This window comes from Aythya ferina (genome assembly GCF_964211825.1).
Source record: "Aythya ferina genome assembly, chromosome: 3".
In the NCBI taxonomy this organism is placed as follows: Eukaryota; Metazoa; Chordata; class Aves; order Anseriformes; family Anatidae; genus Aythya; species Aythya ferina.
Window position 1 is genome coordinate 92689288 of NC_140298.1, and position 12414 is coordinate 92701701.

The 12414-nt window shown below is 33.1% G+C and overlaps 1 protein-coding gene across 10 annotated transcripts in view; it reads left to right on the plus strand.

Annotated features, from left to right (window-relative positions):
- KHDRBS2 (KH RNA binding domain containing, signal transduction associated 2) overlaps positions 1-12414 on the plus strand; it is a 389665-nt gene that overhangs the window by 64631 nt on the left and 312620 nt on the right. For all 10 annotated transcript variants that reach the window (XR_014692078.1, XR_014692079.1, XR_014692080.1 and 7 more), the window contains exon 2: positions 2918-3045. Coding sequence is in view for 4 of the 10 variants with exons in the window: in XM_084516226.1 (XP_084372352.1) it covers positions 2918-3045 (128 nt within the window). In the remaining 6 variants the exon portion in view is untranslated. The remainder of the gene's footprint in view (positions 1-2917; positions 3046-12414) is intronic.

The following is a 12414-nucleotide window of genomic DNA, read 5'->3' on the forward strand; positions in this document are numbered from 1 at the left end:
AATGTTGACAGCAGAAAAAGGGCGGTGTAGATTTCATTTTTTGGTAGGTTGGACAGGCTGACAAGAAGTACATTATTTTTTGATGAGTTTTGACATGATTCTAAGTGTAGCAAAAGGATGTTTTTACTGTGGAATGCCTAATTTTAATGGGAAAACTATATTCATGACAAAAGTTTTGTAATAGGTGTCAAGTGTGTTGAAGTGCACTATAATTAACATCGTTTTATTGGCACTGTAAGAGTAAAGCAGATAGTTTTGAAAAAGTAAGAGTTACTCATGCAGCTGTTCTATTTTATGCTAAATCACTGAGGTAAAGGAAAAAGAAGCTATTTCCCTCAAAAATTCTGAACAGGCTGATGCTACTTGCAGAATTTTGCAGCTTCAAGTCTGGAGAGAGCTGAAGATCAATTTTTATGGGGAGAAAAAAATCTAAAAGATGTTATAAATGCCTTTATTCTCTGACACTTCTTTAGTTGTGACCTCTTTTGCATGACTGTGATACGCATGTTCTCTTCCAATTAAGAGGGGTAAGATACATGCGTATTATACAAAAGGAAGTGCGAGCGTACTGTTACAGATGAAAGGCGAGAATGAAGTGTGCTTGGGGATTGACAGGTACTGTAGGAGGTAATTGAAGAACTATATGTCTCCCTGCTTAATTCAGTTAGCTCAGAGCAAAAGTGGGTGGAAAATGTGTGAAGTTTCTTCTCAAGGAATTTGTCTTTTCTCTTCTTGCCTAAGATCAGTGTTGGGGAAAATGTTCTGTTGGGTTCCTTGTTCTTATTCTTGCTGGAAGAATGCTGGTCCTTATGGACCATTTGTCATTGTTCTCAAAATCCTGTACTAACAATGCCTTTTAGTAAACACAAAATGTATAATGGTTGCATTAATAAAAATAAACATGAAGTTCTAGCATCTAAAGAAAAGTGTTATCATTTCATGGTGTGTGTTATATGTGGTTATAGGTTTCACAGAGGGCTGGCAGATCAGTTGAAACTTGCTGCATGTCAGGGCCATGAGCCAGCATACTAACAGTTTGATCCTTGTCCTCATTTTTTTCTGACAGTGTTCTGCTCCATCTGTGATGATCGTAGTCACAGAATGACACAAGGAGTATACAGAACAGAGAACAATAAAAAAAACAATACATTTTCTCTGGGTCCAGTAATTAATGTATGGCATCACCTCTGTCTTCTGAGAAAGCTCCTCTTCTAAACAGTCTTACTTGAAAGCCATGATGTTCTTTGTAAACCATTGGTTTTTATTGACTTTATTTATTGACCAGTCTTTGGACATGTTCTGGATAATCTATGGCACGTACTCCCACTACGGACATTAAATGTGAGTCTCTATACAGAACATACCCCAGGCACAAATTTCACTTTGAGGGTTAGTTTAAAAGTTTCTGAGGAGAAAGGAGAAGAAAGGAAACTGTTCAAATGCTTGCTACCAGCATGCTGCCACCATTACCTTTGAACTGGCTACCCTTCTATGATAGAGCAGATTAGAAGTAAAACAACTCCATGTATCACTGCCACCTTGTAAAAAGAATGGAAAGTAACAGAAAAAAGTTATCTGGGGTGTTCTGGGAAATATACTGTGAGGGAAAAAAAAAAAAAAAAAAAAAAGAAATAAAAAAGAATGTGGACTAAACCAAATTTTTTTTCATAATAATGCATTAGTGTCATTGGTACTAGGGCAGAAAGAAAAAAAAAAGTCATAAAATCTTCAGTATTTCAAACTGCTGAAATACAACATATGGGGAAAAGACAAGTCCATTTAAAGTATTCAGTACAACATTTAGAGACAAGTGCAAGGTAGAACTGTATGAAAAAAAAAAAAAAACAGCATCCAAGCTTCAATTTCTTACTTGTCATAAACCTAAAAGGCCTTGCAAAAGTCCCTCCAAGAATTGTTCACTAATGCAGACTTTAAATAAATTATTTGATCTAAAATAGGTAACATTAACATTTATTTAAAAATTCTGACATGGACTGTTGTTTTACATACCTTTTTTCCTGGTGCTTGTTGTAAATCGAATAGGCTTGTATTTGTGTCACACACTGTTGTGTGTTTCTCTTTCCTGTACCTGCATTTTTTGCCTTGAAAATGCATGTTTTTCAGACCCCCAACTATCCCTCTTGAGCCATTTAATTAACTCATTATGAGAATTGCCATTTCCTTCCTGCACACTGGTAAAAATGTGACTTTTACCTGTACTGTGATTTTTTGTACCTGTACTGTTAGGAAACTCGAGTACCATAACAGATATTCTTTGCAGAGTAGTGAATTTAATTGTTGGTGTTATTATTTTATAGAGCTTTAGGGATTAAAGAATTCATATAAAAGCACTCAAAACTATTCTACCCCAATATATTTTAAAGTTCTTTTTGTAAACTCTACCAACACGTTCTACCTCATTATCATCTATTATTACTTATTGCATTCCTTTAATGAAAATTTGTTTTTTGCAAGACTTATTTTTATTTCTTAATGTATTTTGTACAGCCTCTAAGTAACTCTTCAGTGTTTTACTACTCTTACTGACTTTTAGCCCTTTCAGTTGGAATCTGACTAACTCTGGCAGGACACATTTACAAAATAGCATCAAGCTGTGATGATGTGATCCTCTTTAAAATATTGATTGCCTGAATCATAAGCCTCATCTGTTCCTGTTCCCACTGTGATCATTTGGAATCAATTTCATCTGGGAAAGAATTAGTCAAGCAGTGCAAACTGTGAACTGTCACCTCTGCCTCACAACACTGGTGACAGTTCAGTTTTTTCAAAGTTAACAGTATATGTCATGTGAGTGCAAACAGTTCAGTGCAAAATCTATATTACGATGTAGAAGTTTAAACTTTCTGAGGATGACGAATGTCATGCAACTGATTGCTCTCTTTTTTATTATTTTCAGAAATTGAAAAATTTCAGGGTTCTGAAGGCAAGAAGGAAGATGAAGAAAAGAAATATCTTGATGTTATCAGCAACAAAAACATAAAGCTGTCAGAAAGAGTTCTGATCCCTGTCAAACAATATCCAAAGGTACCGTAAATATAGTCTAACTCTTCTAAAATCTTTCCTAATAGAATGGTGGAAAAGCTATACACTTAACCATTTTTTGATTGGCTCTCATTATGCAGGCTTCAAGATATTTAAAAGACTAGAAATACAGCTTCTGTCCGTTTACCTGTATATTATTAGATTTTATATGCTCTAACTTCTGTTTCAGGGCCTTTCAGAAAAGCTATTAAAGTGCATTTCAATATTTTCTTTGCCTTCACCTTTTTTTTTTTTTTTTTTTTTGAGCTGGTTCAGAGGAAAACTGCTGAGGTTTTCTGTAGGTAGCTCTTTTAAAGAAAATGGCAAGATACCATATTTTTAGAAAATAAAGGACTTGTCGAGGAAAAAAATACTCTAACAAAGTAAAGAAAAAAAAACAATAGCACACCACAGTAACTCTCAACAGTCAGTTGAGAGGTATGCTGCAGTTTCTTCTTGTAAGAATTATGGGGTATTCTCTGCTGTAAGAATTCATGAAAGATAAAGTAACAGGATTACTGTAAGCTATGAGCTTAACAAAGTAAGACCCTGTTTATAAAATTCAAATGTTTTTCTGCCATACATTTCCTTCGTATGATAATTTTGTTCTCTTCACTGTTACATACTGTGATTAAAAAAGAAAAAAGAAAAAGAAAAAGTTTTGCTTATAAAAAGAACTGCAAATTGAGTTGTTTCTCTGAAGCTTTAGTTTTTAATTTCACATATCTTTGGTTATATTTTACATGAAAGAAGAGAATATAGTTTTATTTGTACAGCCTTGTATTTTACATAAACAGTTTTAATAGTATTCAAACTGAAATGGTAAACATCTCCATTTATCTCTAGAGTAGTTTTTTCTTGCTGATTTATTATCACATGGTATTTGGTTCACCATTAGCCTTGATTACACTCTCATCTTTTTGCCTTATACTTTCATCAGTAATAGCAATAAATTACTATGGATAAAAAGCCTATCAAACAAAATGAAAGGTGTAAAAAATTGAGATTCAATGATTCCAGCTGACATTTACCTCCTGACTAGTGAATATAAAACTGAGATAATGTAATCATCCAAATGGTGAAGACTGTAGAAATGCAGGCAGTGCTATAAGGAATTACTTTACTGCTTCATAGCCTGAGGTACTTTGTCTAGATTTCTGGTATTTTGTATAAATGCTATAGGTGACCTGAAATTTTTAATAAGAATGTAACAGTGCTGTAACATTTTTAATGGCAATGTGATAATTATTCAGAATACTATTTGATGAAGATAGAATGAAAGACGAGCTATTTAAAAGACAAATACAATGATCTATCCAATGTATTACTTAAATATGATTAAATTAACCTTCATTTACTTTAATGAGCTTGCTATATTAATTGGTAATGTAAGATAGGAAGTATTTGTACAGATTTTGAGCAGTGAACCAAAAAAAAAAAAAAAACACAGTGCAGTGAAAATGAAATACTTTCAGCAATGCAAAACACACCCTCAGAAAGTTTCTGTACTTGCTTTCCTAACAACATTCCATGTTCAGAATGGAATAATTCTCAGAACTGCAGGTTACCTGCCATCCTTTAAGGGTTAGATTTTCTGTTTGTATCAAACTGCTGATTGCTGTGGTCTACTGTATTATCTTTTCCTGATGATTTGTAGGCATAAGGATGGCCAAAATCAGTATACAGTGGTTGCTAGAGATTGCTTTATAAATATCCAGAAAGAGTAGGAAGTGGAAAAAATATATATATTTAGTAGAGTATGGTAATAAGAGCAGTTGATCAGATCTTTGCCTTATAAACAGTTCAGTCTGAGCTGTATTTGTATTTGAAAAATTATTTTAAATTATTCATTCATTCTTTGCTGATGAGCTTTTCAGGATAGTGCTGGGTGATCAGGGAGATCCCTGAAAATCTGAAAGAATTGTCCAAGAGAGTAAAGATTTTGGGGAAAAAAAAAATCTGACCAGTTCAAAAAAACTTTATTTCACAAGATTCACAGCCTCTCTAATCTATTTAGGAATAAGGTCATTCCTTTGAAGACATTTGCTTTTACTGTAGCTACATATAGCAATATAAACTCCTCCAAGGGAATCCTTGGCTTTCAAGCTGAGTTTAGTGTGGTCTGTGGGTTAAGCTGTGGTGAGGGTAGATCTCTTCAGTGACAGCTTTAGAAGCAGAAGCAGCATTTTAAGTTTTGAGTGAGAATTAACTTGAACACAGAAGGCTTTGATTGGCTAAGCAGCTCTTCCAGTTGTAGTATAGGTATTATAAAACTGCCTCAAAGTATCTACAGTTTGATTTGTGAAAATGGTGATGCAGAGACCAGAAAAATAAAATCAAAGCCTGTAATTAGCAACAGCTGCCTTACATTACCATTAAAGACATGTACCTTTCTCCTTTTCTGGAAAACAGAGACAAAAAAAGAGGGGGAAAAAAAAAAAAGTTTAACCTGGTAGTTCAGCGATGATCTTTTCTTAGATGAATTACTTTAAATCTCAATAACCCAAGTAAAAATAGTGCCTCATTTAACAAACTCCTCTAGCAGCAGGAGTGTGTTCTAATGCTCTAAAATTTCCTTCAGCATTCAGTATTTTCTTTTTGTTGATCCTTTTTGTCCTGTCTCATAATGACATTTTTTATTTCATACAAGCATTCCAGCTAAGGCAGACCAACAAAAATGCTCAGAAGAATATTTATTACTGACTTTTCCATTTTCCAACTTTTTTTAGTTGTTCAATTTAAAGCTTGCGCAGAAATACCCAGGGGTTATTCATAAAGATTTCACCATTAATCAGTTGCATGTCATATTTCAAATAAATCAAATGTGGAAAAATAATGAGTTATTTCTAAAACAGAAAGAGAGAAAAATCTCAAATGATCTTGTTGCTGAAACTCACAAGTTTGAAGCTTGATGTGCAACTTGTCATTTGCAAACCAACACCTACGGATTACAGAGCCTTAATTTACTATAAAGGCTCAGGGTCACAACACCCAAACAAGTATAATTTATATCTCCAGTTATTGTCATGAAAGTCTCTGTTGAAAACCTATGACTATCGGTAAGCAATTTTTCTTCACTTAAATTGCAACAAAGAGTTACTTTGTTTTGAGTTACTACCTTATCAGCTTAAAAAAACTTTGTGGTATATATGTTCGATATGACAGAACCTAAGCCAATTCAACATTGATTTAATGATCTTTCTTTTCAGTTGTTTTCTAGTGATATGATTATTGAATAAATAAAGATTTGTCTATAAATAAAAGCATACAGTATATTATATAAATATATAAATACAATATTAAATGAAATTATTCATTTTCTGTGATGCTAGAATGAGTTCCAAAAATAAGGAAGTTCTAAAATGAAATCTCAGTTTAAGTACAGAATTGTAGATTAATTTTCCCTCTACTGGTTTGTTGGATAATGAAAACTATCAAAATATAAGATAGCATGTCCTGCTACCAGTATCTGCAGACACTACCACTACGTGGTTTGATAACCAGGGTTGACAAAAGTAAGAAATGGTTGGTTCTTCTGTATGACTTCCTTGATTTAGAGTTGCCAGAGCCTCTTAGAGGAAGGAAGCAATGTAGTGAAGCCTCTTCCCTGCACAAAGGCAGCATCCCAACTCAGCTACCTGGTAATAATAGTCTTTCTGAGAAACTGGATAGCTTCAGCTGAGCTTTCTCCTAGAAGCTTAACCACCATTTTAGGAAAAAAATAAATATATAATCCAACCCTCAACTTCTTGAAAGGCTGCTAACACTCTGCTTTATATTATTTAGGCTTAGGGAAGAAACATAAACTAACCTTGATAAATGCTGTGAATTAAGTTAAATTCCAGTTTCCTGATATTCTTTGTTTTGGCTATGTCATGACAGTTCCTTCAATTACTCAATTGAAGTCACCTTTCTTCTTATTCTTTGTCATTTTTTGAACTGGTTATGCTGTGAATAACATTTCAAGCTAGCAACACTGCTCCTGAAATGAAATTTATTTGTTCAACTGAAATCTAGTGCAGTATGTTGAGCTCTTTAATATATGAAAAAAGATTCACGGTTGTTTTGCACAGCACAGTACTGTACCTCTTTCATATATACTACACCTCAGAGTGGATCTTTCTACTAAAAATTTTCTTATAAGGTATTGAAACAGATTTTGGATGAAATAAACATTTTCAGAAAAAAAAAAAAAAAAAGGTTTTGTACTTTATCTAATAAATTTAGCAGAAGTTAATAGGATTATTTTGTTTGTTTTAAATGGTCTCTAAGGGATCACAAATAATTCCAATGAGTTTGAACACAGAGAGTGTATTAATGCAAGTCATCTCCATGTACCAGCAGTGTCAGCTACCAGTATTTGATCACTCATTTCCCAGTTCTAGTAAGTATGTAATTAATTAAAGAGATAAAGTTAAATGTTACTCAGTAACTGAAGCACTGGTCTTTCATGCGTATATTAAATATATCCTTCCCTTATATATGTTGTGTAAATCAGATTAGAAATATATGTAAGAGACTGTCTAAATTAGTATAGAAGAAATTTCTCAGGACACTAAGATATATCTCAGCTGAACTGAGATTTTTTTCTGAATTTTCACATGTATTAATAATTAACCACTATTCTAGTTAATTGACAACTATATATTTGTGTGTGTGTGTGTCAATTCCACATTTAAAATATATGAGTATAAAAAAGTCTGGATTAATTCAGAAGACTTCTGTGCAGTGGCAGATCCATGAATATTCCTCTCCCCCGATAGAAAAGTACTTACTTTCTTGCTATTCTTTTCTTGATGTTATTTCACATAGGGAAACAAAGTCTCTGATGTTTCTGTTCAGTGCATTTGGAAGTTTAATTAGAGGGATGGACACAAAAAAAATACACTTGATAATAAGAGGAAGATGTCACATACTGGTGATAAACTGGTAAGAGTTCTTACTTGTAAAGCAGAGCAAAATTTATGAATAGAAATGAATAAAGAGGAACTTTGGTCATGGTATCAGTAGAAAAGTGATAAAAAGAAAAGGTGTCCCTCATTAATGAGGAGAGAGTAGAAAAGAGTACTTATGCCTGAGACATAAAGAAGAGCAAATAGTCTGGAAAATGTGACAGAAGGTTCAATTCACAAAAAGAAATACTATACATGTATGTGCAGTGATGTTTTTTTACATGGGGAAGTAATTTGGAAAACGGTTATACAAGAGATAAGAAACAGGAAAGAGTAAGAGGTAAAGCAACTGAAGTTGAAGACAAACAAAACAAAAACACAAAAATAAACAACAACAACAACAAAACACAATTCATTACCGCATTAAAAGAATAGTCAGGATTGAACAAGGCGGGGGGGCAGTCTGAAATGCAATATATGCTCATTCTCTAGCCAGCAATGACAAACGCTGAAGAACAAATTGTCATTTTCCAACAAATTGGCCCTCATTTATTTATTTTGGTTTCTTCTACAAAGGCTTTTGAGCTTTTTTTCTTGGCATGAATTTGTGAATTATTTTTAAGTATGAAACAAACTTTACTCTAGATGTATTTCCTGATAAAAGTGTGTGAGCAAAGAGACAAAAGATCTCAAGTGGAGACAACTCACTTGTCCCTTATTACTTTCAAATGGGTATGTTTCTTTGTGTATATTAAGAATCTATTTGGTCTGATCATTTATTGTTCTCATATAAGATAGATTCCAAGTGTGTGTTTAAAATTGGTAAATTTAAAAATGCTTTTATTTTTCATTTAAAGTTTCTAAATTTTAATTTTAATTTTTTAAAATTGGTAAACTGGAGCAACTTTGGACACCTAAATGTGACCTAACTCAGGAGTTCTTTGACACATATTTTTGTTATTTAGTAACAAGTTGTTTGGTTTTCATTCTTTTCTATGTTAATCCCCTTGCTTTGTGATAAAATTCTTACAGAGCTTGTTTTGCAAATTTGATTCTTTGTACAGTTTAAGAATTTGAGACCTTTTTTGAATCTTTTGTGGCACCTCGTATAGAAAAAATTTTGTTTGCAAACTTGTCCAGTGCAAGTTAAATTAAAGTGGTATTGATTTTGATGGAATTCTGACCTTTTTGTGCTTGGCTCAGCTGCATTTCAGGCTTTAAGGTATGGTTCACTTTGTTCATTAACTTTGCTTTCTTTAAGTTTAGACACAAAGTGTATGACTCAGAAAAAATAAACAGTAAGCACTTTTTTATTAATATTGCAGTGAATATTTTACTATTTTGGAGATTAAAATAAAACTTAAAAGATTGTCACAGTGATTAATAACACCTCTTTTTATCCTTTTATACGTCTTAAACCCATGACTTCACACAAATAACTCATACAAACTCACCAGCACTACAGAATCCCCTGTGACGGGTGAACTTTTCTGTGCTTTGTCTTGAAAGTACAGCTCAGGCAGTGAATATGGTGACCCTTTTTTAAATAAAAAAATAAATAAATTCCTTTTATATTTTGATTACCTCGAACACAACAGTTGCCCATCCTGTCTTCAAAGCAACTGTTGTCATGTTAATCATTTCCAGGTGATTATATGTTTAGCAATCTGTTCAGTGAGGCAGGAAGAAAAGGAAATGGTGATATGACCATTAGATGGGTGGATAAGAAAAATACAAAAATCCTAAGGAAAATGGGACCTGGGCCATCAGTTCCATGGGCAGCCAGGACTTCAGACTCTGACTTTTATTGCTGTAATGAAATAAGGGCCTTGTTCTGTAAGGCAAAAGGAAAATTTTGTCTGTCACTCAGTCCTGGAGTTATTTCAGTCCTAGGGGAAAAAAATAAAAAATAGTATCTTTAATAAAAAGAAATAGAACTAAATGGATAACTACAGAATTAGGATTTTTATCTACCTACCTGCATGTTTTTCTTCCATATAAAACAAGAAATACCTGTATACCTGTAAGGATACTAGAATGTGGATTGATGCTGAACTTATGCTTGCTCAGTTTTTCAACTGAATTCTTCAAAGAGGAGCTTGAATAACAGGAGGCAGAAAGTTATTAATTTAGATAGTGTACTACACTTTAATTGATGATATAAATAGTTGTTTAACTAAAGAATGCTTTCTCGTATATCTTCAATATATGTTCCACCTCTACCAGTTCTTGATGAAGTAGCTGAATGTGTGTCTTTGTAATAGCATATCACTTCTTATATTATAAGTTAATGGGGGAGGGTAATTCGAGTTTCCTTTTTAATTAAGGCCATTTTAATTTTCATGTTCAATGTAATAGTCACCCATAATCTTTGATCCACAAAACACCAAGAATAATTGAGGGGGGCAGGGAAGAGCTGAGGGAGATTCAGTCCAGTTCTGCACTGAATCTGGAATTTATTAGTATCTGATGCTTTCATTAAGTCTCTGATTTCTGAAGTCACTGATAATACAGAAAATTATTATGGAAAATTACAGGTTTATAATCAAATAAAGTGTTTAGTACTTAAGGTTCAGAAAAATCTCTTCAAAATATACCTGAATAAATATGATTCAGTGATGAAAGACAGACCCTAATTGACCTGCTCAGATATTAGAAAAAACTATTTTTGAATATCATATCTTATTTCTGCCTCAAGCTAAATTTAATATTGAGCTATGTTTTCCATCCTGAACGGTAATTTCCAATACACTTGAAGAAATATTTCAAAACTCAAATTATAATTTTTCAGTGCTGTGGACTTTTGCTGCCAATAGCTGTTTGTAACTGAGGTGTTTGCTTCAAGTCATTTCTGTATGAACTGTCCAATTAATTCTGAAAGGTGAAATCATCAGTGAAGACTTGAATAGAGAAAAAGTGTTAAAAGCAGTATCTTCATTATTATTTTTCTCAATATCTTCCAGTTGAAAAGACAGACCCTCTCAGACCTGAAACCTCATTCCACTTCTCCAGAATTTTCTTATGAGTGAAGTAATTTTGTACAGTTTTTCAGTATTTCTGACTGTGCTCAAAAATCAAAATACATATGAATCTGTCCTGCATTTAATTACAAAAGACATTTGGAAAATTCATACAAATACTTGAATTCTATTTTCAGTAAAATTGATAAAACACCATGCACATACTTTTCTGACTTGCTTATTTAGGACCTGACCTTTCATCTGTCTGTACTTATTTTTTTCATCAGGAGATGACCCCTACCTTCTTGTTTTCCAGGCCTCTGTCAGTCTTGTAAACCTGTTTAGTGGGCACAGAAAGTAACTTGATTTTAATAGTTGCAGAGGAATAGAAAAAAATACTTTATGGTAAACTGGTTCTTCTACATGATTTTTACTTCTTTAAAAATAACAAGTTTAAAAAATGTGCAGAAACCTGTTATCATTCCATTGACAATAAGAAGAAAGTGTAACTTGTGAAAGAGAGTTTGTCTAATATGGTAACAAATGAAAACAGTGTGTGTAAGATACATCAGGAAGAACAGGCAAGGTACATCATGGCTTTTCGCAGGAAACACTTAATTACTGAAGTGAAGTGACCAAGCACTGGAATAGGTTTTCCAGAGAGGTTGTAGAGTCTCCCTCCTTTGTGACCTTTGAACATGGTCCCATGCAAAATGCTTGAGCAGGGGGGCTAGGACCAGAAGTCCTCCAGAGGTCCCTTCCCACCTCAACCGTTCTGTAATTATGCTACATCTTAATGAGATGGAAAGATTCTTTTCCTATAGCTGTAAGAGAAAATACTTACTACAAGAAGTTTAAAACAGATGGAAAAGCCTTTCAATTTGAAATGTTCCTCTGATATAGGATATCAGACTTTTTTTTTTCTTTTTATTTTGGTACACTTTTGTATAAATATTGTTAATTGTAATCACTATGGCTTTAGTAAGAAAATCTGGTGCCATGTGAATATCATATGATAACATTTTCTTCTCTCATAGGCAATCGATCTACTTGGGTGTTAGCAGGGAATTAAAGAACAGTATACTGATATCTTTAAGTGAAGTAGCAGGGTTAAGAGTGTCTTAGCAACTTGCTGAGACCTATCTCCAGTTATTTTCCAAAGTATATTTCAGTGACCAAATCAGATTTAAAGTAAACAATGTGATCAAGTGAGACATATTTAACACCTATAGAGAATACGTTAAAATAAATATTTGCTTATATACAAATATTGAAAGAGGATTTAATATTTAAAGGAAAAAAAATCACAATAGATACTTTAAACTTACTGAAACAGGTAATTGATGGTCATTTCTTCATATGTCTCTGCTGTTCTAGTCTAAAGGGATCAAACAATAAGTGCAGAATCTTCATGAACTAATCAGTTCTTGAAATCAAATGTACTATTTCGTCTTACACATATATCCCTGAGGAATGTTGTTCCCTCTGATAGCTGAAAGTGAAAAACAGTTTTGTGTCAC